This window comes from Amblyraja radiata, chromosome 45 (genome assembly GCF_010909765.2).
Source record: "Amblyraja radiata isolate CabotCenter1 chromosome 45, sAmbRad1.1.pri, whole genome shotgun sequence".
Taxonomy (NCBI): Eukaryota; Metazoa; Chordata; class Chondrichthyes; order Rajiformes; family Rajidae; genus Amblyraja; species Amblyraja radiata.
In genome coordinates, this window is record NC_046000.1 from 643,759 (window position 1) to 666,056 (window position 22,298).

At 46.5% G+C, this 22,298-nt stretch overlaps 1 protein-coding gene across 1 annotated transcript; it reads right to left on the reverse strand.

Annotated features, from left to right (window-relative positions):
* Window positions 1–17,113: 17,113 nt before the first annotated feature.
* LOC116968396 (histone H1-like) lies at window positions 17,114–17,770 on the reverse strand. The gene has a single exon (XM_033015177.1). It carries the CDS (start codon window positions 17,768–17,770, stop codon window positions 17,114–17,116), a length of 657 nt encoding a protein of 218 aa, XP_032871068.1.
* Between the last annotated feature and the right edge of the window lie 4,528 nt (window positions 17,771–22,298).

Here is a 22,298-nt window from a genome sequence, read left to right on the forward strand (position 1 = left end):
CAGTGGATGTGGTGTATCTGGACTTCCAGAAGGCTTTCGACAAGGTCCCACATAAGAGATTAGTATACAAACTTAAAGCACACGGCATTGGGGGTTCAGTATTGATGTGGATAGAGAACTGGCTGACAAACAGGAAGCAAAGAATAGGAGTAAACGGGTCCTTTTCACAATGGCGGGCAGTGACTAGTGGGGTACCGCAAGGCTCAGTGCTGGGACCCCAGCTATTTACAATATATATTAATGATCTGGATGAGGGAATTGAAGGCAATATCTCCAAGTTTGCGGATGACACTAAGCTGGGGGGCAGTGTTAGCTGTGAGGAGGATGCTAGGAGACTGCAAGGTGACTTGGATAGGGTGGGTGAGTGGGAAAATGTTTGGCAGATGCAGTATAATGTGGATAAATGTGAGGTTACCCATTTTGGTGGCAAAAACAGGAAAGCAGACTATTATCTAAATGGTGGCCGACTAGGAAAAGGGGAGATGCAGGAAGACCTGGGTGTCATGGTACACCAGTCATTGAAAGTAGGCATGCAGGTGCAGCAGGCAGTGAAGAAAGCGAATGGTATGTTAGCTTTCATAGCAAAAGGATTTGAGTATAGGAGTAGGGAGGTTCTACTGCAGTTGTACAGGGTCTTGGTGAGACCACACCTGGAGTATTGCGTACAGTTTTGGTCTCCAAATCTGAGGAAGGACATTATTGCCATAGAGGGAGTGCAGAGAAGGTTCACCAGACTGATTCCTGGGATGTCAGGACTGACTTATGAAGAAAGACTGGATAGACTTGGTTTATATTCTCTAGAATTTAGGAGATTGAGAGGAGATCTTATAGAAACTTATAAAATTCTTAAGGGGTTGGACAGGCTGGATGCAGGAAGATTGCTCCCGATGTTGAGGAAGTCCAGGACAAGGGGTCACAGCTTAAGGATAAGGGGGAAATCCTTTAAAACCGAGATGAGAAGAACTTTTTTCACACAGAGAGTGGTGAAATATCATGGTATATGGACATATCATGGTATATGGACACATTTATCTGTTTTGTAGTAAATGCCTACTATTTTCTGTGTGCTTAAGCAAAGCAAGAATTTCATTGTCCTATACAGGGACACATGACAATAAACTCACTTGAACTTGAACTTGAACTTGAATCTCTGGAACTCTCTGCCACAGAGGGTAGTCGAGGCCAGTTCATTGGCTATATTTAAGAGGGAGTTAGATGTGGCCCTTGTGGCTAAGGAGATCAGAGGGTATGGAGAGAAGGCAGGTACGGGATACTGAGTTGGATGATCAGCCATGCTCATATTGAATGGCGGTGCAGGCTCGAAGGGCCAAATGGCCTACTCCTGCACCTAATTTCTATGTTTCTATGTTTCTATGAGACAGAGAGAAAGAGAGCTTTGGGCCTGTACATAGTTAATGGTAGGCTCAGAGGGGACTCGCTGGGAAGGTTAACATATTCCTCAGCTCTTGGGTCTAGCGTGGTAGACTACGCAATTACTGACATAGACCCCTGCACTATCAGTGCATTCACTGTTAGGCAGCAGTCCCCTCTTTCAGACCATAGTCAAATCAACGTGTACTTAACATTTCCTGTTCAAAGACGTAAAAAAGGAACCCAGTAAGCTGTATAAACTAAACCAGACTTACAGATGGGCTTCAGATAGTGGAGATAAATTCATCATGGCCCTGAACTCAGGTTGGAGGCTGGTGACTAGTGGGGTGCCTCAGGGATCTGTGTTGGGTCCACTGTTGTTTGTCATGTACATCAATGATCTGGATGATGGGTGTGGTAAATTGGATTAGTAAGTATGCAGATGATACTAAGATTGGTGGTGTTGTGGATAATGAAGTAGATTTTCAAAGTCTACAGAGAGATTTAGGCCATTTGGAAGAGTGGGCTGAAAGATGGCAGATGGAGTTTAATGCTGATAAGTGTGAGGTGCTACATCTTGGCAGGACAAATCAAAATAGGACGTACATGGTAAATGGTAGCGAATTGAGGAATGCAGTTGAACAGAGGGATCTAGGAATAGTTCCCTGAAGGTGGAATCTCATGTAGATAGAAAGAAAGCTTTTGATGTGCTGGCCTTTATAAATCAGAGCATTGAATATAGAAGTTGGGATGTAATGTTAAAATTGTACAAGGCATTGGTGAGGCCAATTCTGGAGTATGGTGTACAATTTTGGTCGCCTAATTATAGGAAGGATGTCAACAAAATAGAGAGAGTACAGAGGAGATTTACTAGAATGTTGCCTGGGTTTCAGCAACTAAGTTACAGAGAAAGGTTAAACAAGTTAGGTCTTTATTCTTTGGAGCGCAGAAGGTTAAGGGGCCTCCTGCCTCACAGCTTTCTACTAGCTTTCTCTATTTGTGTCCCTCACCCCCAACAGTTCTAGTTTAAAGTCTCCCCAGTAGCCTTTGCAAATCTCCCCGCCAGGATATTGGTCCCCCTCGGGTTCAAGTGCAACCCGGTTGGTGTGAAGGGCAGGGCCAGCAGGACGAGGGAGCTCTGGGTCACAGGGTATGGAGGGTCTGGTCAGAAAAAAGGACGGTGTGTTCAGGTACAGCCAGCTGCTAGCAAGTGATGCCTAAACATGTACAGTAGATGCAGAAGCATGCATGGAAAGGAATAAGGAAAGTAAAATGGGTGAATGAGATAACTTTGGCATAGAAGTTTAAGGAGAAAAATGGAAATAAGGAATTGGAGAGAATGTGGCTCCGTCAAAGACCAAATTCTACGTGTGGAGCTGCAGGAGATTGGCAAGGACCTGAGAGTATTTCTCTGTTTTTATTATAGAAAAATACATGAAGATGACGGAAACACTTTTTCCACAGAGAGTTGTGAGTCTGTGGAATTCGCTGCCTCAAAGGGCGGTGGAGCCGGTTCTCTGGATACTTTCAAGAGAGAGTTAGATAGGGCTCTTGAAGGTAGCGGAGTCAGGGGATATGGGGAGAAGGCAGGAACGATACTGATTGTGGATGATCAGCAATGATCACATTGAATGGCTCGAAGTGCCAAATGGCCTACTCCTGCACCTATTGTCTATTGTCAATAACTTGAAGAATTAACAGGGAAGTCTTGTGGTGATCTTCAATATGGTAGAGGAGGCGCTGGATGTATGAAGCAGATCATTCTTTAAGGACTGATCAGCCATATTCAAGAATACTGTGCAAAGCTGGGGAAGAAATTACAGGAACCCAAGCTGAGATTTATCGATCATGATTCCACAAGGGTGAGGTGCTGGAACACTGGATGCTGGCCAATATTGTGTCTCCCTTTAATAACTGCTGCAAAGAAAAACCTGGGGACAAGAGACCGGTAAACCTAACATCCGTGGTTAGTGTCCAAAGGATAAACCACATGTGCAATTGGAAAGACGGGTTGATTAAGGATAGTCAGCATGGCTTTATATGTGGGAATCATGTTTCTGTGCGTGGGAGGTCACAGTTTAAGGATAAGAGGGAAGTCTTTTAGGACCAAGATGAGAAAATCATTTTTTACACAGAGAGTGGTGAATCTGTGGAATTCTCTGCCACAGAAGGTAGTTGAGGCCAGTTCATTGGCTATATTTAAGAGGGAGTCAGATGTGGCCCTTGTGGCTAAAGGGATCAGGGGTATGGAGAGAAGGCATGGATGGGATACTGAGTTGGATGATCAGCCATGATCATATTAAATGGCGGTGCAGGCTCAAAGGGCCGAATCGCCTACTCCTGCACGTATTTTCTATGTTTCTATAATCCTGGCCACATACTCATTTCACCACTGCCACCGCGAAGATGGTACAGGAGCCTGAAAACTGTAATGTCCAGGTTCAGGGATAGCTTCTTCCCTTCAGCTATCAGGCTATTAAACATGACAACAAACAAGCTCTGAACTACCAGAGACTATTATTATTATTGCACTATAATTATTTGTTTTGTGAGTATATGTGTATGTGTATATGTACACACTGAACTTTTCTTCTCTTGTTTATGTGCTCTGTTTACATATTCTGTTGTTTACATATTCTGTTGTGCTGCGATTCCTAGCCTTTTCCTTGCCAACGTGCCAACGTGCGCTCACTGGCAAACAAAATGGACGAACTCCGGCTAAGGATCACCTCCCACAACTGGATCAAAGACTGCAACATCACGGAAACTTGGCTCAACACTGACGTTCCTGACAGCGCCATCCAGCTATCGGGGCGTCATTTACTCCGAGCGGACAGGACAACAGACTCCGGTAAGACCAGAGGTGGGGGTCTGTGCATTTATGTAAATAAAGCATGGTGCACGGACTCCACCATCATCGAGAGTCACTGCTCAGCTAACCTTGAGTTCCTCTTGGTTAGATGCAGACCGTTCTATCTGCCCAGAGAGTTCACCTCCACTTTTGTGACTGCAGCCTATATCCCTCCTGATGCTAATGCCAAGCTTGCAATGAAAGAGCTGCATACTGCCATTAGCAATCAACAGACGCACAACCCCGAGGCAGCCTTCATTGTTGCGGGTGACTTCAATCACTCTAACCTGAAGACTGTACTCCCCAAATTCCACCAACATGTCTCCTTCCCCACTAGAGTAGACAAGACACTGGACAAAGTCTACACCAACATGGCTGAAGCTTACAAAGCCATCCCCCTCCCCTACCTTGGTCAGTCTGATCACGTCTCATTGTTCCTGCTCCCTAAGTACTCCCCACTCATCAGACGGGTTAAAACAACTGTGAGGACAGTTAAAGTCTGGTCAGAGGAAGCGGACTTCACACTTCAGCAGTGTTTTGGAAACACTGACTGGAAGGCGTTTGCAGCCCAGGCCACCCTTGATTCCCACACGGACATTGATTCCTACACATCCTCTGTTCTGGACTTGATAAACTCCACCATCAACAGTGTCACCTCCCTCAAACAGGTGACCATATTCCCGAATCAGAAGCCATGGATGAACAGTGAGGTCAGGCTACTGCTGAAAGCACGGGACACCGCTTTCAGGTCAGGTGATGCCCGAGCCTACAGTTCATCCAGGGCTAACCTGAAGAGGGGCATCAAGAAGGCCAAGCACTGCCATAAGCTCAGGATTGAGGAGCACTTCAACAACAACTCCGACCCCCGACGCATGTGGCAAGGCATCCAGGCCATCACGGACTACAGACCCTCCAACACCACCCCCACATCCAGCGACGCCTCCTTCCTTGAGGAGCTTAATCACTTCTATGGCCGCTTCGACAGGGACAATCTAGAGACAGCCATCAAGGCTGTGCTACCTGCCGATCACCAACCCCTCACACTCATCCCCTACGACGTATACGTGGCACTGAGTAGGACTAATGCACTTAAAGCTGCTGGCCCTGACGGCATCCCCGGGCGCGTGCTCAGGGCCTGTGCTGCGCAGCTGACAGACGTCTGGACTGACATCTTCAACCTGTCACTTGCCCAAGCAGTTGTCCCCACGTGCCTTAAAACCACCTCCATCGTGCCGGTGCCAAAACACTCCACTGCGGCAAGCCTCAACGACTTCCGCCCAGTTGCACTTACCCCCATCATCACCAAGTGCTTCGAGAGGCTGGTCCTGGCACACCTCAAAAGCTGCCTACCGCAAGAACAGGAGTACGGAGGATGCCATCTCAACGGCACTTCACTCCGCCCTCTCCCAACTCGACAACAGAGACACTTACGTAAGAATGCTGTTGATCGATTACAGCTCAGCATTCAACACCATTATACCATCAAAACTGATCACCAAACTCGGTAACCTGGGCATCGACCCCTCCCTCTGCAACTGGATACTGGACTTTCTAACCAACAGACCCCAGTCTGTTAGGTTAGACAAGCACACCTCTTCAACCCTCACCCTGAACACCGGCGTTCCACAGGGCTGTGTGCTGAGCCCCCTCCTCTACTCCCTCTTCACCTATGACTGCACACCTGTACATGGTACTATCACCATCATCAAGTATGCAGATGATACAACGGTGAATGGCCTCATCAGCAACAACAATGAGTCGGACTACAGGGAGGAGGTCCAGCACTTAGCAGCATGGTGCGCTGACAACAACCTGGCCCTTAACTCCAAGAAGGCCAAGGAGCTCATTGTAGACTTCAGGAAGTCCTGGGGCGGCACGCACACCCCCATCCACATTAACGGGACGGAGGTGGAACGTGTTTCTAGCTTCAGGTTCCTGGGAGTCAACATCTCCGATGACCTCTCTTGGACCCACAATACCTCAACTCTGATCAAGAAGGCTCACCAGCGTCTCTTCTTCCTGAGGAGACTGAAGAAGGTCCATCTGTCTCCTCAGATCCTGGTGAACTTCTACCGCTGCACCATCGAGAGCATTCTTACCAACTGTATCACAGTATGGTATGGCAACTGCTCTGTCTCCGACCGGAAAGCACTGCAGAGGGTGGTAAAAATTGCCCAACACATCACCGGTTCCTCGCTCCCCTCCATTGAGTCTGTCCAAAGCAAGCGTTGTCTGCGGAGGGCGCTCAGCATCGCCAAGGACTGCTCTCACCCCAACCATGGACTGTTTACCCTCCTACCATCCGGGAGGCGCTACAGGTCTCTCCGTTGCCGAACCAGCAGGTCCAGGAACAGCTTCTTCCCGGCGACTGTCACTCTATTCAACAACGTACCTCGGTGACTGCCAATCACCCCCTCCCCCCCCCCCCCCCCCCCCCCCCGGACACTTATTATTATTTATTCAAATAATTTGCTATGTCGCTCTTCCAGGGAGATGCTAAATGCATTTCGTTGTCTCTGTACTGTACACTGACAATGACAATTAAAATTGAATCTGAATCTAAATCTGTATTGGCAGACGAGTTGAACATGGTACTTTGGATATGTCATAGCAAAAGGATTTGAGTATAGGAGCAGGGAGGTTCTACTGCAGTTGTACAGGGTCTTGGTGAGACCACACCTGGAGTATTGCATACACTTTTGGTCTCCAAACCTGAGGAAGGACATTATTGCCATAGAGGGAGTGCAGAGAAGGTTCACCAGACTGATTCCTGGGATGTTAGGACGGTCTTATGAAGAAAGACTGGATAGACTTGGTTTATACTCTCTAGAATTTAGGAGATTGAGAGGGGATCTTATAGAAACTTATAAAATTCTTTAGGGGTTGGACAGGCTAGATGCAGGAAGATTGTTCCCGATGTTGGGGAAGTCCAGGACAAGGGGTCACAGCTTAAGGATAAGGGGGAAATCCTTTAAAACCGAGATGAGAAGAACTTTTTTCACACAGAGAGTGGTGAATCTCTGGAACTTTCTGCCACAGAGGGTAGTTGAGGCCAGTTCATTGGCTATATTTAAGAGGGTTAGATGTGGCCCTTGTGGCTAAAGGGATGAGAGGGTATGGAGAGAAGGCAGGTACAGGATACTGAGTTGGATGATCAGCCATGATCATATTGAATGGCGGTGCAGGCTCGAAGGGCCGAATGGCCTACTCCTGCACCTAATTTCTATGTTTCTATGTCTTCACTAAGGAAGGCACAAACAATCTCCCAGATGTACTGGTGGCCAGAGGACCCAGGGTGATGGACGAAATGAAGGAAATTCACATTGGGCAGGAAATGATGTTGGGTAGACTGATGGGACTTAAGGCTGATAAATCCCCAGGGCCTGATGGTCTGCATCCCAGGGTACTTGAGTAAGTGGCTCTGGAAACCGTGGACACATTGGTGATCAATTTTCTAATGTTTTATAGATTCAGGATCAGTTCCTGGGGATTGGAGGGTAGCTAATGTTATCCCACATTTGACGAAAGGAGGGAGAGAGAAAACAGGGAATTATAGACCAGTTAGCCTGACATCGATGGTGGGGAAGAAGCTGAAGTCAATTATAAATTATGATATAGAGGCACTTTTGGAGAGCAGTAACAGGATTGGTCTGAATCAGCATGGATTTACAAAGGGGATATCATGCTTGACTAATCTTCTGGACATTTTTGAGGTTGTAACTAGGAAAATTGACAAGGGAGAGACAGTGGATGTAGTGGCCTTTTCAGAATGGCAGGCAGTGACTAGTGGGGTACTACGAGGCTCGGTGCTGGGACCGCAGCTATTTACAATATACATTGATGATTTAGTAGATGAAGGGATTAAAAGTAACATTAGCAAATTAGCAGATGACACAAATCTGGGTGGCAGTGTGAACTGAGGGGAGGGTGCTATGAAGATGCAGTTTGGGTGAGGGTGGATGCATGGCAGAAGCAGATGCGGCGCGACTCACCCGTTGCAGCGGCCCCTACAGCCTGTCTGTCTTTTTTTAATTTTTTGTCTAGTTAAATGTAGTGTTGGTGTTTTTTAATACTGGTTTTAAATGTGTATATGTGGGGGGCAGGGGGCAGGGGAAACTGTTTAAAATCTCTTCCCTGTCTGGGAGACCCGACCTTTTCCATGTCGGGTCTCCGTTGTCGTTGGGGCCTAGCACCGTGGAGCGGCCTGCAACCTGAACGACCCGGAGGCTCGGGAGACTGCGGAGCTGCGGACTCACCATCGTGGGGCTGGCTGGCCGGCCTCAGAGCGTGGGGAGCGGTGGTGACTCGCTTCTGCGACTCGACTCCTGGGGCTCGGAGGCTCCAGCAACGCAGCCGCAGGTCCGGTGGACTGTCGGGAGCTCGCGGGTCCGGGGGGAGAGAGAGACCGCTTCCCGGAGCTCCCGCAACGCAACTTCCCCAGCCCGTGTCGCGAGGTTGGAACGACCTGGAGCGGGGCCGTAAATCGCCCGGCATGGCTTCATGGCCGTGGGATATTCCAGCGCCCGCCGGGGGCTCCAACTTCGAGACTTTTAGACCGGGAGCGGGGCCGTAAATCGCCCGGCACGGCCTAAAATGGCTGTGGGACTTATCATCGCCCGCCTGGGGCTTGGACATCGGGAGAGACATGGAGAACAGGGGAGAGAAAAGACTTTGCCTTCACACAATTTAATGTTTGTGTGAATTAAATTGTGTGTATGTCTAGGAATTGTGTTTGTTTGTATGGCTGTGGAAACAAAATTTCGTTTGAGCCTCACTGAGGCTCAAATGACAATAAATTGTATTGTATTGTATTAATGGGGATATATGTGAGGTTATCCACTTTGTTGGCAAGAATAGGAAGGCAGATTATTATCTGAATGATCTCAAGTTAGGAAAAGGGGAAGTACACCGAGATCTGAGTGTCCTTATTCAGCAGTCACTGAAAGTAAGCATGCAGGTACAGCAGGCAGTGAAGAAAGCTAATGGCCTTCATAACAAGAGGAGTTGAGTATAGGAGCAAAGAGGTCCTTCTACAGTTGTACAGGGCCCTAGTGAGACCACACCTGGAGCATTGTGTGCAGTTTTGGTCCCCAAATTTGAGGAAGGACATTCTTGCTATTGAGGGAGTGCAGCGTAGGTTCACGAGGTTAATTCCCAGGATGGCGGGACTGTCATATGTTGAAAGAATGGAAGGACTGGGTTTGTGGACACTGGAATTTAGAAGGATAAGAGGGGATATTATTGAAACGTACAAGATTATCAAGGGATTGTACACGCTAGAGGCAGGAAACATGTTGCCGATTTTGGGGGAGTCCAGAATCAGGGGCCACAGATTAAAAATAAGGGGTAGGCCATTTAAAGCGGATATGAGGAATAACTTTTTCAGCCAGAATGTTGTGAATCTGTGGAATTCTCTACCTCAGAACTGTGACCTCTAGATCATCCACAATCAGTACCCCTTTCCTGACTTTGCCTTCCATCACAGTGAGGAGGAGATTCACTGTGATGGATGTTTGTGTAAATTGTGTTGTGTCTTGGTTCTTTTTCTTGTGTGTATGACTGCAGAAACCAAATTTCGTTTGAACCTCAATGAGGTTCAAATGACACAAATAAATTGTATTTTATTGTATTGTATTGTTATTAGAGGGGAAAGTAACATCGGCCAAGTGGGATGTTTTTAAAAGTGTACTGAAGAAAGCTCAGGATGTTTACTTCCCCGTTAGAGTGAAGGACAAAGCAGGCAAGTATAAGGAAGCTTGGCTGATGAGGGAAATTGAGACGTTAGTCAAAAACAAGAAGAATGCATGGGACAGGTATAGGCAGCTGGGATCAAATGCATCCCTGGAGGAGTTTTGGGAACTAAGGGGTAAACTAAAAAAAAATCAGAAATGCAAAAAGGGGCCAGGAGATGTTTCTGGTGGTTAGCATTAAGGACAATCCCAAAAGATTTTATTAATACATAAGGGGGAAAAGGGTAACTAGAGGGAGAGTGAGACCTCGGGAATAAAAGTGGTCACATCTGTGTGAAATGGGCAAGGTCCTAAAAGAGAAATTCTTCTCTGAATTTACCGAGGAGAAAGACAGTAGGACGGAGGGAATTGGAGCAGTCACTGGAAGTGTCATGAGAGCAGTCAGGGTTACTGTCGAAGAAGTACCGAAGATAAGGTCGTGTTTGAAGGTAGACAAATCTCCGGGGCCTGATCTGATATATCCAAGGTCATTGAGCGAAACTAGAGAGGAAATTGCGGGAGCCCTGGTTGAAATGTATGAGTCGTCCTTCAATACAGGACAGGTGCCGGAAGACTGGAGTGTGGAAAAATGTTGTGCCTCTTTTCAAGAAAAGGCTGCAGGGAAAATGCTGGGAACTATAGGCCAGTGAGCTGAACATCTGTAGTTGGTAAGTTACTGGAGAGCATTCTGGATATATAGGATATACAGGCATTTGGATGGGCAGTGGCTGATCAGGGATAGTAGGCATGGTTTCTACCTGGGAGGTTATGTCTCCAAAATCTGATTGAAATTTTTGAAGACATGACCAAAAAGTTTGATGAGGGCAGAGCAGTAGATGTTGTGTACATGGACTTCAGTAAGACGTTCGACAAGGTTCCACATGATAGGCTGATCTGGAAGGTTAGGTCACATGCGATCCAAGGAGAGACAGCTGAATGGATAGCAAATTGGCTCATTGGGAGGAAGCAGAGGGTAATAGTGGAAGGTTGCTTCTCAGACTGGTTGCCTGTGGCGAGTGATGTGCCTCAGAATTCAGTGCTGGGCCCATTGTTGTTTGTCATCTATGTCAAGGATTTGGATGAGAACATACACGGCAAGATTAGCAAGTTTGCTGATGAAACAAAAGTTAGTGGTTTTGCAGATAGTGAAGATGGTTGTGAACGATTGCAACAGGATCTGGATCGATTGGCCAGGAATGATGGATGGAATTTAATACAGAGAAGTGTGAGGTGTTGCATTTTGGGAAGTCGAACCAGGGCAGGACCTACACAGTAAATGGTAGGCCTCTGGGTGGTGTTGTAGAGCAGAGGGTTCTAGGAGTATAGGTGCATGATTCCTTGAAGGTCGAGTGGCAGGTAGATAAGGTGGTCAAAAAGGCTTTTTGCACTTTGTCCTTCATCAGTCAAAGTATGGAGAATAGAAGTTGGGAGGTCATATTGCAGTTGTCTTAGACGTTGGTGAGACGGCAATAAGAGTATTGTGTTCAGTTCTGGGCACCATGTTATTGGAAAGATATTGTCAAGCTTGAAAGGGTTCAGAAAAGATTTACGAGGATGTTTCCCGGACAAGAGGGTGTGAGCTTTCGGGAAAGGTTGAGTGGGCTGAGCCTCTATTCCATGGATCGCAGGAGGATGAGAGGAAATCCTATAGCGTTATACAAAATCATGAGAGGAATAGATTGGATAGATGCACAGAGTCTTTTGCCCAAAGTAGGGGAATCGAGGACCAGAGGACGCAGGTTCAAGGTGAAGGGGAAGATATTTAATAGGAATCCAAGAGGTGGGTGTATGGAGCAAGCTGCCAGAGGAAGTAGTTGAGGCTGGGACTATCCCATCATTTAAGAAACAGTTAGACAGGTACATGGATAGGACAGCTTTGGAGAGATATGGACCAAGCGCAGGCAAGTGGGACTAGTGTAGCTGGGACATTTTTGGCCGGTGTGGGCGAGTTGGGCCAAAGGGCCTGTTTCCACAATGTATCACTCGATGACTATAATATTCCCTGCTCCTTACCCGCAGACCAATATATAACATTCTGAAAATAAAAAAACGAAATGCAAAATCCTGAAATCTGAACTAAAAATAGAAAACCATAAAAAGGTTCAGTGGGGCAGGCAGCATATTATGGAATCAGTGTGGAAATAGGCCTCTCTTTCCAGTGTTCATGCTGACCAAGGGACTTGCTGAGCGAGTCGCATTTGTGTACTATTGCCCCTTTAACGATTTGCTAATGATCTAGCTGTCCAAATATGATTTTAAAATGTGAACTATACTTGCCTCTACATCTGGCAGCTCGTCCCAAATACCCATCTACCACTCTGTAGTCATCCCTCAGCCTGTGTTGTTTCAAGGCAAGAGTCTCTGGGGAAGGTAAAACAGATAATGATTCAGGGCATAGATCCTTCATCAGTTAACATTCCGGTCACTTTCCTAGTTGGTTATGTACCAGTCTATGAGCCATTGTATTTCAGGGACCAGGAGCCTGATACTTCTAAACCTCAGAACTCTGTCATGCATTTTACATAACGTGCTTCTGTTTTTCCCAAAAAGGAAAATTCTACATTCAGAGCGATAGAAGGCTGCAGCCCAGAAAGGGGAACTTTGCCCTCCATGTCCATGTCCACTTCTTTTCCTCATCTATATTAATCCCATCTGCCTTCTTAAGGACTGTGGCCTATAGGACCTTCCTATTCAACTGCCTAATTGCCTCAAACACAGTGATGGCACCTGATTCCACCATCTCCTCTGGCAACATGATTCAAGTGTCAACCATCAAAACACAAGTCTGCTCTCTTGTTTTTAATACACATGGAAGGGGGAATAAATTTTTGATGATCTCACCTATCAGTAGATATATACTTTCATCTGGTTAATAATCAATCTCCTTCACTGCAGGGAAAACAAAACAAGAATCTGTAAAGTTTTCTCACAACTGAATGTCTCCAGTCCAGGCAAGATGCTGGTGAATCACCTCTGCACTCACTCCAACACAACCACATTCTTCCCGTAGTGTGGTGACTAGAACGGTACACAATACTGCAGATGTGGATGAACTAGTGTTATGTAAAGTTGCAATAAAAGTTGCCTTTATCAGTCTCTTTTTCTTCTCCCGTCAGGTTGCCAGATCATTGCTATCTTCGGTGCACGATCTGGTGACATTCTGAGTACATGTCCTGCAAATTTCATCCTGCGTACCTCTATGTCTTGGCTGAGAGGCTTTGTTGCAGTTTCCCGGTAGATATCCTCATTTGTGATGAGGTCTGTGTAGCTGGTCTTCAGGATTTTCCTCAAGCAAAGTTTTGGAATGAATTCAATTTATTTTTCATCTTCACATTGATTTTCCATGTCTCACTGGCAGAGAGGGCTGAAGGGAGGATTACAGACTGGAAGAGCTTGACTTTTAGCATCTTGGATATCCCGCTACTAGAACATATTAGCTGCATTTTTCTGAAGACTGATGCAGCTTTACCAATTCGGGAGTTGATGTCGATCTCTACATCTCCATCTACTGTGAACATGATGCCAAGAAAGGTAAATCTTGTGGCGTTGTCCACAGGTTCCCCATTGATTATCAGTTGGTCTCCAGTCTGCTGGTCTCCAGTCTGCATGGTCTTTGTCTTTTGGCAGCTGATCTTTAATCCAACCTTTGATGCATTCTCCTCCAGAGCTGATATCTCTTTAAGGATTTTTCTCGACTCTGCTAGTATTGCAATGTCATCGGCAAAATCTAGGTCTTTGGGGCGTCTTCCTGTTGCAAAATGGGCGTTTGCAAAAACCGAGGGCGGAGCTGGAAGATGAGAGACGTCCCTCTTTCTGTCTGTCACTCTGATTCTGCCTTTTTCCCTCCTTCCTCTTTCTCTGCATTTCCCCGGCAGGTCGGGGCGCTGCGTATAAAAGAAGACAGCAACAGTCAGCTTCAAAGATCTTAGAGCAGGAGTTGAAGTGCTGAGCCACCGGGAGTTCAGGTAGGTTCTTGCGGACTGAGCGGAGGTGTTCGGCGAATCGATCGCCCAACCTCCGCATAGTCTCACCGATGTAAATCACCTGGCTCAGCATTTCAACTAATCAATTCCCATTCCCAATCCGACCTCTCTGTCCTGGGTCTCCTCCATTGCCAGAGTGAGCAACACCGGAAATTGGAGGAACAGCACCTCATATTCCGCCTGGGTAGGCTGCGTACGTTGGGCATGAACATTGAATTCTCCCAATTTTGCTAGCCCTTGCTGTCTCCTCCCCTTCCTTAGCCCTCGAGCTGTCTCCTCCCATCCCCCCCCCCCCCCCCCCCCCCCCCCCCCCCCCCAACCCTCTCACCCCCTATCAGTCTGAAGAAGGGTTTCGGCCCGAAACGTCACCTATTTCCTTCGCTCCATAGATGCTGCTGCACCCGCTGAGTTTCTCCAGCATTTTTGTGTACGCTCACCATAGTCGCCTTTTCTCTAGGAGCCTGTGAGCACCGCCCACCGGGAATTGCAGTCCAGTTTTTGTGTGTGATATAGGGTTAGATTCATAATTCTGTTAGTTCATAATTCTGTTAATTCTTGTTAAAGAATAAAATGTTTATAAACACACATACATGAAAATTATATAAATGTATATAATCATATAACACACACAATTACATTTCTTCTGATCCAATAATGAACTTTATTTCAGACTAGACAAGCGACATTAAATAAGAAACATTGTATATAAGAAACATTGTAAACCTCCCCGCAACTTCACACACACTAGGCCTTATCCCCCCCCGGCACTCCCTCGCCTGCCCCCTCACTACAATGTCTCCCCCCCCCTCCTATTCCCCTCTCCCCAAAGATCTTATAGGGGGCTTCGCTATAAGATCTTTGCCTCTCCCCGCTGCCCCGGGCCCCGCACTCCCTCTCCCCACTGCCCCGCACTCCCTCTCCTGCTGCCCCGCACTCCCTCTCCTCGCCACCCCGGGCCCCACACTCACTCTCCCCGCTGCCCCGGGCCCCACACTCCCTCTCCCCGCTGCCCCGGGCCCCACACTCCCTTTCCCCGCTGCGGATCCAATCTTTGGCCGGAAGCAAGATGGCGGAACAAGATGGCGGGGGCTGGTTGCTAAAATGGGTCATATAATCGCCCATGAACTGACTACACGTTTGCGTGAGAGTAACCCATCTTGCTTCGCTATAAGATCTTTGGTCCGGGCCATTCTCCTTCAACAGTGGGAGCGCAGTGTGAAACAAAGATCGTAGAGCGAAGCAAGATAGGCTACTCCTGCGAAATACAATGGGTTGACGTGTAGTACGCTACGGAGGGGATCCAGGGCATTTTTCCTCGCCCATTTTAGTAACCGGAGCCTATCTGACCCGACCCGACTCGCAGTGTAATCAATGTTGCGGGGCATAGTTTGTGTGTGTGATATAGGGTTAGATTCATAATTCTGTCAGTTCATACTTCTTGTCAATAATAACATTTGACTCTGGTAATTGTCTTTTTTAATGTTTTTTAAATCATTTCTTTTTAAATGGCTCACAAGCAATGTTTGAGTTGATTTCGTAGTAACTGGAACCGACCCGACCCGCAGGGTGATTGACATTGCGGGGGAAGTTTTTGTGCGTGATATAGGGTTAGATTCATAATTCTGTTAATTCTTGTAAAAGAATAAAATGTTTATGAACACACATACATGAATGTGATATAAATGTATATAATCATATAACACACACAATTATATTTCCTCTGATCCAATGATGAACTTTATTTCAGACTAGACAAGGGACATTAAATAAGAAACATTGTAAACCTCCCTGCAACTTCACACACACTAGGCCTTATCCAACCCCTCAACTATAGGGTGATTTCACGAAAGGTCACTGGAGCGTAGATCCGCACCCACGTGACCGAACATTTTAACTGGGGGACAAGCGTCACTTCCGGTACATGTTAGTGAATGGGAAAACACGCACTTTCACACCCGTTAAAAACATCGAAAACGGCCCGTTTTTGAGCTGCAATTAACTTTACCAGTCGGGGTGACCGTGAGGAACAGCTACCGAAATTTACAGTCCAAAAAAAGATAGAAACTAAGGTAAATTCAAGAGGGAGCTGAAGGTGTAAATACAGCGGAAGTGCTAGCGGACATTTGCCGTGGAGATTTAAAGATCCAAAATATCGGGAATTATCGCGTTTGCCCGCTGCATTTCATCAAAAGTGGCATTATTGACTTTTTATCTTTATTCATTTGTTATATGAAAAGTATTAAAAGTTAAAAATCCATCTGTAAAATTGCAAAATCGCCCATGGTTCTCGGTGGGTTTTCACATTCAAAATGAAAACGCTTCTGAAGCTCCATTTACCATTTAAATAATCGTAAACTAGGGGGGCGGATAGCTGGCTTGGTGATGCCCTGGATGTTATCGCTTTGCTCCCCATTTGCCTAATCCTTTGCCTCCTTTCCCTCGACCACACATGATGCTGCTTCACTAGAGTCGCTGCTCAGTGATAATCTAACTGGTGCTGTCTCTTTTCATACGCAGCGCCCCGACCTGCCCGAGATACGCAGAGAGTGCGAGACGGGGAGAGGAGGAGACAAAGTGACAGACAGCTTCCTCTCATATTCCAGCTCCACGCCCCAGATTCCTGGAAACATTTTTCAAACGGTTTGCCCACAAACGACCCGAAATTTATCGCTCCGGCCAAACTTTCAGACAGACATTCCGTGGTAAAAGTCAGTCAGTGATATTACCGCTGTCAAATTAAATTGTCTCCTTCCGGTTCATCCTCGGAGCCCGTTCCCTCTGCCGATATCGCCCACCCCACAGCGTTCAGCAGCTTTTAACACGGATGATTTGGCAATATTACTGAGTTGATGCAATGGCTCTGAGGCGGGGATTTTGTCAGTGTTATTGTCTCACTCACAAGGAAACGGCTTTGAACTCAGCTGAAGCCAAACGTATGCCCAGTCCGAGTGAGGTTTAGCCGGGACATACCATTTAGTTGTATTCCATATACTGGATACCGGGGGGAGGGGTGGGGGGTGCAGCGAATGTCAGTGAGTTACAAGGAACCCCCGGTAATTTAAACGAGTCCCCACTGGCACTGAGCTTGTTTTGTGTCTGGATCAGCTCTTTCCTGAGAGATGTAGGTGGCTCTGAGAAGAGCCGTTGGGTTCAGGTCTTTACAATGTGCGCTTTATAATTCACTTTTTGGTCCCTGCCTTCTTGGGTTTCGCCGATTTGGTCTTCGCCTGGCCTTTTACCGGCTTCTTGGCCGCCTTCGCCTTTTTGACTACGGACTTTTTTTGTTTTTTCGGCGCCGCCTTCTTGGGCGATGATTTCTTCGCCGCCATTTGTTTAAGCGCTGGTTTCTTGGCCACAACTTTCTTGGAGGGAGATTTCTTCATCCATGATCTTTTGATGGTTGATTTTTTTGCCAGTAATTTCTTGGTCGGGGTTTTCCTGGACGTTGATTTCTTGTTCTTGGAGGTTTTGGCTGCTGGAACCGCTTTCTTTGCCGACTTCACGGCGCCTTCTCCCTGACCGGTCTTGAAAGAACCAGAGGCGCCCACGCCCTTGATCTGAACCAGGGAACCGTTTACTAATTTCCTCTTGATGCCCGTCTTGATCAGGTGGCGGCACTTCTCCACATCCACACCCTTGGCGGCCAGTCCCTTCTTTATCGCATAGAAAGACATCCCTCGGCGATCGTGGCAATCCGCCACAATGTTGTCGATCTGGTCGCTCAGCTTCGGACCGGCTGCCTTCTTCCGGGCGGGCGCCTTCTTCTTTTTGGGAGCCATGGGTTGGGCGGCGGGAACGGCTTGAGGAGCCGCTTCAGCGGCTGCGGTCTCGGTCATGTCGGTGACTCTACACAAACTCTCTCTGACACTCAGGACTGAGTGAGAAATGAAGCGAGAGGCGGCGGCACAGCGCAACTTAAAGGCAGCGCGCGGACGGGGCGGAGACATCCTGCTCTCAGATCACGGCCCCTTCGCCTCGCTGTGTTTCTCTGTCCTCAAAAACTCTCCGATTCCAATTAAAATCAGATATCTCGGAGACCTAAACTGGCCTCGGTACATCTCTGAGACCGGAATGTTTATTGTCCAGTAGATTTGATAGGAATTAAAGGCAGCGCTTTCCATTTCTCCCGGTTTCACTGCTGCACTGAGGGCGTTCTCTGCCCCGATCGCTCACATGCTCGCTGCTTATCGTCAGAAATATCGAAACCAACGTAAACTATCCGGTTAATTCCAACTTCAGGACTGAGCTGGGAAATGGGGCGATCGCGTGCCACTGATAGCTTTACATTTTTCACCAGAGGGGCTGGGAAATCCGGCAAAGTGTTCGGACCCACAAACACAGTGACATCAGCCTGAGCCGCCCGCCCCTTCAACACACTCTCTGACACAATGTTCACGTCTGCACCTTCACAGCTCAGACAGGTGGCCCGTTGCACAGTTCCCAGGGAGGAATTACCTCGACGATCGACCCGTGCTGTGGATTCTCGGGGGTTACGTGTAGTTTCCCAGCTCAGTAACTGTTAAACTCGCTGACTCCGCCGCTCCTCAGAGTCTCTGATCCCTGGAATCGGATTCGTCTCTTTCATACATGAGCGACCCTGTATTTTAAACAGTCCAACACCCGACACAGACTCCAGTTGTGGTATCAACTCACTGTATGTCTGAAATATAATGTATTTACTTGTTTTTTATTAAAACTGATATAATTATGGTCACTGGCTCCCCACTTACACTTCAGTCACTTGGTCTGCCTGATTTACCAATAGGAGGCCCAGTGTCGCCTCCTCTCTGTCAGGCCCTACCACATATTACTTGAAGAATCGTTCCTGGACGCATTTAACAAATTCCACCCCCGTCCACATAGCCTCGAATCTGTAGCAGGCCCAGTCAGTGTAACGGAAGTTGAAATCACCTACCTGTTATACATACAGCCTTCTGCAACCCCACTCCCTTACATAGAAACATAGACAATAGGTGCAGGAGTAGGCCATTCGGCCTTTCGAGCCTGTACCGTCATTCAATATGATCATGGCTGATCATCCAACTCAGTATCCTGTACCTGCATTCTCTCCATACCCCCTGATCCCTTTAGCCACAAGGGCCACATCTAACTCGCTCTTAAATATAGCCAACGAATTGGCCTCAACTACCTTCTGTGGCAGAGAATTCCAGAGATTCACCACTCTCTGTGTGAAAAATGTTTTCCTCATCTCGGCCCTAAAAGATTTCCCCCTTATCCTTAAACTGTGACCCCTTGTTCTGGACTTCCCCAACATTGGGAACAATCTTCCTGCATCTAGCCTGTCCAACCCCTTAAGAATTTTGTAAGTTTCTATAAGATCCCCCCTCAATCTTCTAAATTCTAGCGAGTACAAACCGAGTCTATCCAATCTTTCTTCATATGAAATTCCTTACATCCCAGCAATCAGTCTGGTGAACCTTCTCTGTACTTCCTCTATGGCAAGAATGTCTTTCCTCAGATTAGGAGACCAAAACTGTACGCAATACTCCAGGTGTGGTCTCACCAAGACCCTGTACAACTGCAGTAGAACCTCCCTGCTCATATACTCAAATCCTTTTGCTATGAATGCTAACTTACCATTCACCTTCTTCACTGCCTGCTGCACCTGCATGCCTACTTTTAATAACTGGTGTACCATGACACCCAGGTCTCGTTGCATCTCCCCCTTTCCTAATTGGCCACCATTCAGATAATAACCTGATTACATCAGGTAACCTGTTAAGTTCACTAATTCTGTCTGCGTCTGCATGCGAGTTATTACAAATCATGCAACATGACCCTGAGATCTGTGTGAACCTCAGGCCTTTGTCATCTCTTGGTTTTTTGAGTTGATTTATTATTGTCAAATGTAGCAATGTACAGTGACGACGTTTATTTTGCATGTAATGCAGGGAAATCGTTCACTCATACAATATATTAGTGCAAAAAGAAAACAAAGTGCAAGGGGCCACAACGAGGTGGATTGGAAGATTGGAAACATATGAAAGGTGTCAACAGTCTGATAACAGCGGGCAAATAGCTGTTCTTGAATCTGTTGCTACGTGATTTGAAACTGGCATATTTTCTACCTGACAGCAGAGGAGAGGAAATAGAATGACCAAGTTGTGAGTGGTCCTTGGATTATGTTGGGTGCTTTCCTGAGGTAGCATGAGCTGTAGATTAAGTTGATGGAGCAGGCTGGTTTGTGTTGGACTGGGCTGTTTCCACAACTCTCCACATTTTTTGAGATCCCGGACAGACCAGCAAGCTATGATGCTGCTGCATTAATGATGTCTATAGTGGTGCATAAGCAGACATTGATGGTCACTGGAGAGCTGCTAAAATGCTTTGTTATTCTGAAGAAGTAGAGGCGCTGGTGTGGCACCTTAGCCCTAGTAACAATGTGGTTGTACCAGGACAAATAGTTGGTGATATGTTTGGAGAATCTGCTTCTTTTCCCCACTAAATATGATCATTTTATATTCAGATGGACAGAGTCGTCCAGCCAATAAATGGAGCCTTTGGCCCACCGCATTCATGCTGATCTTTTTGCCCACGTATATTAATCCCATTTGCTTGCATTGGGACTTCATCTTCTATGCTTTACATATTTATCCATCTGTCTAAATGTTTCTTAAACACAGTGACTGTATCTGATTCCACCACCTTCTCTGGCACATGATTCAGATATCAATCAATCCCTTTGTAAAAAGAACCCTTCGATTTCCTTTAAAACTCCATGTGCCTTACCTCAAACCTATCGCCTCATGTTTTTGAAACACAGACCATGCTTCTCCAAGCTCCCCCATGGCTAAAGTCCTCCAATCCAGGCATCCTGCTGAATTTCCTTTGTACTCTCTCCAGCAAAACCACATCCTTCCAACAGTCTGGTGACATTTACTGTTCAGCCAAAATGAAAAACTATGCACTTGTTCAAGTTAAGTTCCATCTGCCATTCCTTGGGCCTCTGTCCCAGCTGATTTAAATCTTGTGGCAATCTTAGTTAACCTTATTCGCTGTCGACTGTACCACTAATTTATTATCCATCAACTTACTAACCAAGGCAATCGCATACTCATGCAAATCATGGACATAGATGATAATCAACAGTGGATCCAGCACTGATCCCTGCAGCACACCACTGGTCATAGGCCAAACTCTAAAACAGCTCGACACAAACACGTCTATAGCCAGTTTTCTATCGATTGAATAGCTCACCCTGGATCCCTTATGGTCTAACTTTTGGACCTGTGTGCCATACATGACAATGTCAAAGGCCTTGCTAAAGTCCATGTGGCAACATCTACTGCCCTTCCCTCGCCAATTTCCATGGTCCCTTTTTTGAAAAACCCAGTCAAATTCTTGAGGCATGATTTCTCATGCACAGAGCCATCATGACTGTTCCTCCTCAGTCCTTGCCTTTCCAAGTGCAAGTGAATCCTCTCATAATCCCCACCAGTGACTTTCCCACCACTAACATTAGGCTCACTGGTCTGTAGTTCCCTGCCTTTCCTGAACTGTCTTTCTTAAGTAAAGGGACAACATTAGTCTTCCGGTATCTCAGCCACGTCTAACAGTAATACAAATATCTCTGCAGAGCCTCTGCATTTTCTTCCCTGGTTTCACACAATGTCCAAAGATAGCCTTGATCAGGCCCCTGGGATTTACTCTTCTTTATGCACTATAAGACCACCAGTACCTCTTTCCAGATTGAACGTAGAACAGTACGAGTCCTTCAGCCCACAATGTTTGTGCCAAACATGATGCCTAATTAAACTGATTTCATCTGCCTATGCATGATCCATACTTCTCTATTCCCTGCACATCCGTGTGCCTATCTAAAAGCCTCTTATACACCACTATTGTATCTGCCACCAGCAACGCAGGCAATGCGAACAAGACCCCCACTAGTCTTAGTAAAAAACCTGTCCCACATAGTCCTTTATGCTTTCTCCCTCTCATCTTACAGCTATGCCCGCTGGTACAGGACATTTGCAACCTGCAAAAATGTTTTGACTGTCTACCTTATCTATGCCTCTCAACGTTGATATGTTACCAGACATCGTAGTTTTCTTCACTGAATCCCTCAGTTCATGTAACATTCTCCATGTCTCCAAATATAGACATCCACATTGATCCTTCAGCGACCCTAATCTCTCCTGAGTTACCTTTAGCTCTTAATATTCACAAATCTACCCCTTTTATAACCTTCTCTGCCAAAGATATCTAGTGTCCTCTTTTTGGTCTTTTGCTTTTCCACTTAAGTTACTAGATTTGCTTCATCTCAGCTGTCTACACATGATATATACCTATTTTTTCCTTCCTCTATTTCCTAAAAGGATTGATCAATTCAGTTTGTTGACA

What these genes read in the sequence shown, in the direction of transcription:
- LOC116968396 (XM_033015177.1), bottom strand. Translation starts at nt 17,770, where the DNA reads ATGACCGAGACCGCAGCCGCTGAAGCGGCTCCTCAAGCCGTTCCCGCC.